Consider the following 4010-nt stretch of genomic DNA (forward strand, 5'->3'; position numbering starts at 1 on the left):
AGGAGGAGGCGCCGCGTCCCAGCGCCGCCACCGCCCGCGCCGCCTGCTCGGGGACACGGGCAGGGTCGCTGAGGATGGAAGTGGAGACGCTCAGCTGCCGCAGGGAGCTCAGGACGGCTGCGGGGACAAGGGACAAGGGGGACAGGTCACTGCCCGACGTCCCTCGGGGGCTGCGAGGGGTAACCCACCCTGCGGGAGACGGCGCTGCCCATCCCTGCTCCAGCTGCTGGAACAGCGGGACCGCTCCCTGCCACAGCTCCCAGCAGATGGGGCGAAGGGAAACCCACCCTGTGGGGCTCTGGAGACGGCTGAATCTGCCCTGCCAGGACACCAGGTTAGAGCACAGAAAGCTCATCTGGGAGGTGGGCGTGACAGGAGCACAGGAAAGCATCGAGCACAAGCCCCGGGACATCCCACGGATCAGCCTCTCCATCCCTCAGGACACTGCTGTCTTTTTCCCCTCAGCCTTTCCCTTAGTATGTGCCCACCCAACTTGCTCGGGGTGCCAGAGCCGGGCAAAGGGCCACCTACTTGGCCGAAGTGCTGGGAGGGAGCAGTGCTGGTCCAGCCAGGCCAGGGATGTCTGGGTGAGACTCTCCATGCTTGCCGTGGACACCATCCCATTGAAGGACTCAAAGAGGGGCCGCATGATGATACTGAACTGGCGGGAGCAGAGGAGTTAAGGACCAGCCTTGCCACAGCCATGGTCTCCCACCTGCCAGGTGTGGGCATCACCCTCCCTCAGCAGCAGGACAGATCTTGCCCAGCTCTGGAGCAGAACTGCTGGAGCAGCAGGACAGACCATGGATCAGACCTGCTGGGTGCCTTCCCAGCTCAGCACCGCACTGGGCACCAGCCTGAACTGCTGGGGTGATGAGGACCTGAGTGTCACCTGGGGCGGTGGGAGAGCTGTGTAACCCCCACCATGTCTGCTAGCAAAGTGCCCAGGAGCAGGGCAGGACACCAGTGTGGCCAGTGTGCTCCCCCAGCCTGCAGGGACCAGGGATTTTGATCTGGGGACCAAAATCTGGGACAGGTGATTTTGTGCATGCAGTAATCCACACAGATACCTTTGCCGCGAGCGTGTCCTGGAGCCCATGTTGGCTTTAGGATACTCAGTGTCCTGAGGAAGGAGCTCCCCAGCTCTGTCAGCAGCCACCTCTGCCTTGCCCAGATGTGCTGCACTGGGTGGGACCGTGGGCAGCAGTGCCTGCCCAACCCTTCTGCTACTTGGGATTTCACAGACCTCACAGTTTCTGTAGGTTTAATGGTCCCAGTGTGTCTAATCCCTGCTCACAGAGGAGCAGATCCAGCCCTCTGCCTACAGGTTTCCTTGCCCTTGGTCCTCTCCATCCCTGGATTTCCAAAGTGTGTCATGCAGCCACCAGGACCAAGCCATCATGTCCCCAGCTTTGTGTCTGGACCTCTCCTAATCCCTGGTTGATGGCTGCTGCCTCTCAGAGCCAGTTCCCATCTCACCAGGAGCAATTGCCTGCATGAGCTCAGTTCCACTTTCCATTTCCCTGAAGACCAACCATTTATTCCTACTATTTTTGCTCCCTTGTAACAGAAGATTCCTCCTAACCACAACACCTCGGCATGTTCCCACCATGTGCCCTCGGCTGGGGAGCATCTCCCTGGGTCCCTCCCTACAGGTCCCTCTACAGGGTCTGTAGAGCCAGAGGGACCCCACAGACCCGGCAGCAGCGGGTGAACCAGAGCACCTGGTGTTTGGTGCAGAGGTCAGAGGGAGCAGCAGGTGCTGGCCCCAAAGGATACGATCCAGAACTTCCAGTTCTGCAGTGTGGAGGAGCGGACGTACTCGTCGAACATGCCACGCATGTGGTCGAAGCGCTGGCGCGTGATGGGCACCCCCGTGGCTGGCAGCTGCTCCTGGCACAGGCTGCGGGGCACAAGCAGCGCCGTGGGGCCGTGTTTGGGAGGCTGGGAGCCACAGGGGCTGCCCATGGGGCCCAGCAGGAGCTCAGAAGCTCCAGCAGGACCTCAGCTCTCAGCAGGGGTTGGCAGGCAGTGTCCCTCTCCCAGGGTGGCTGTGGGGCCTGGCCCCACAGTCTGGTCCCAAGCAGTAACTGCCTCTTGAGCATCAGCCCTCTCCCAGCCAGGGTTTTAGGAGGGACAGGTGCTCCAGGGAGACCTACCATGTCTTGCTGCCACTCCAGCACTGCCACTTGCCCTGCCTGGACACCCCGAAGCAGGCAGTGCCCCCCAGCCACGTCCCCCCTTACTTGATGGAGCTGTTGAGCTCCTCAATCTGCTCCCGCAGCCGCTGTGCCTCATCCTGCAGAGCCGCCCGCTCCTGCTGCAGCTTGCAGATGTACTCAGCTGTCTTCTGCAGGGTGGTGGCCTTGCTGACCTGGGAAACCAAGGGGTGAGAGGGGTACGGGGCCCAGACCACCCTGGCACAGTCTCCAGAGCCCAGACCGCCCTGGCACGGCCACACAGTGCAGGTCTCCATGTGCCTACAGGGGCAGGAGCTCCATGCTCTGGGGCAGAGCAGGGATGCAGCATCCCCCAGGTGTCCCTGCATGCCCAGGGATGGCCCTGGGTGCTCACCTTGATGCTGGGCTGGGTGCTCAGCGTGCTCACCAGGCTGTGCAGCGTGGTGAAGCCCAGCTTGATGTTGAAGCGCCTCTTCTGCTCGGCGGAGATGTGCGTGATGCGGCGGCTCTCCAGCTGCGGGGCAGCGCCGTCAGGCACCTCCCGGCAGCGGGGACAGCCACGGGCCACCAGCCCCAGCGGGGACAGGCTGGCCCAAAGCTTGCAGTGAGGGTGGATGGAGTTTTGGGGGGGTAGGAGGGAAGGGGGGTGCATATGGGGCTGCTGCAGTACCTTGTTGGACTCAGGCCTGCCCCGACGGGACACGGGGTGGTGCACGGAGGTGCCAGTGCCCAGCCCTGCAGTGGGTCCTGGAGAAGCCTGGCTGGGCTTGCGCCAGTTGCTGTCTGGAAAAAGGAAAATGCTGGTTTGGGGAGAGGGCAGCAGCAGCCCCTTGTGACAGAGTGACACCTGTCACACACTGGGACAGGCACGGAGGAGCACCCACAGTACTGCCCCTGCCCTGGGGCACCCACCCCTCTGACTGGGATGCTCTGCTCCAGCCTCTAACCACACATTACCCCAAATCCCACTCATTTACAACTGCTCAGAAATGGGAACATCTGGGATGTGACATTTTAAATTCCCGGTGTTTCTTGGGGTGGAAATATCCAGCAAGAGTCCCGAGGGCAGCAAGGTTGTGGTGTGCAGCACCGGAATGAACTGGGAACGACACCAGAGCCTGGTTTCCAGCGGCCGTGCTGGTTTCCGCGGGTGAAAGCAGGCACTTCCTGCTCCAAAACCAAGCTCTGGGGTTTCAAAACCACAGTCAGACATTTTGCTCTGTTTTTGTCTTTTCCTATTTCTGCTTTTGCCCCTGTAGAAGGAGGCAGGTGAAGGGGCTGCACCTCCCACGCGGGGAGGAACCTTCTGTGCTTGGTTGGGGGAATGGAAATAGCTGGGATTGAAGCCAAAATGAAACATTCCCACAATGTTTGGTCCAAGCTCTCTGCAGGAACGGTGGTGCCCTGTGGAGCTCTTTGGGGTGCCCCTGGCTTACCACAAGCTGAGGTGGGAGATAGCTGCTCTGCCTTGGGGACTCTCAGGGAGCCCGGCTGCATGCCTGCCAGCGGCACCGGCACCACTGGGGATGGGCTGGAGCCAGGAGCCAGTCCTGGGCTCAGCTGGGCCATTCTGGAGAGGAAGGTGGCAGGGACTTCGGGAACAGTGCTCTGCTGCTAGGAGAAGGCAGAGGGAAAGGGAGTTGGGGAGTCAGCACCCCACAATTGGCACTGAAAGCCAAACCCCCACAAGGGACAGAAAAGGGCAGCCCCACTGAACCATCTGCAGAGGCAGCCCCAGCCCCAGAGCCCCAGGAAAGGTGTCTCTCCCACCTCTGCCCTGGTTCTTTTACCGAAGACACTCGGGTGAATCCTGCCACCTCCAGCCACATG

The 4010-nt window shown here is 61.4% G+C and overlaps 1 protein-coding gene across 1 annotated transcript in view; it reads right to left on the minus strand.

Annotated features, from left to right (window-relative positions):
• The window catches only part of MLXIPL (MLX interacting protein like), a 37763-nt gene that overhangs the window by 8265 nt on the left and 25488 nt on the right, over nt 1–4010 (minus strand). Inside the window, 7 exon segments of the mRNA XM_029961248.1 lie at nt 3–117; nt 532–661; nt 1780–1903; nt 2247–2374; nt 2575–2694; nt 2851–2963; nt 3617–3848. Coding sequence (XP_029817108.1) covers nt 3–117; nt 532–661; nt 1780–1903; nt 2247–2374; nt 2575–2694; nt 2851–2963; nt 3617–3848 — 962 coding nt within the window.

The sequence above is a fragment of the Manacus vitellinus genome, unplaced genomic scaffold (genome assembly GCF_001715985.3).
Source record: "Manacus vitellinus isolate BGI_N305 unplaced genomic scaffold, ASM171598v3 scaffold_32_pilon, whole genome shotgun sequence".
NCBI lineage: Eukaryota > Metazoa > Chordata > Aves > Passeriformes > Pipridae > Manacus > Manacus vitellinus.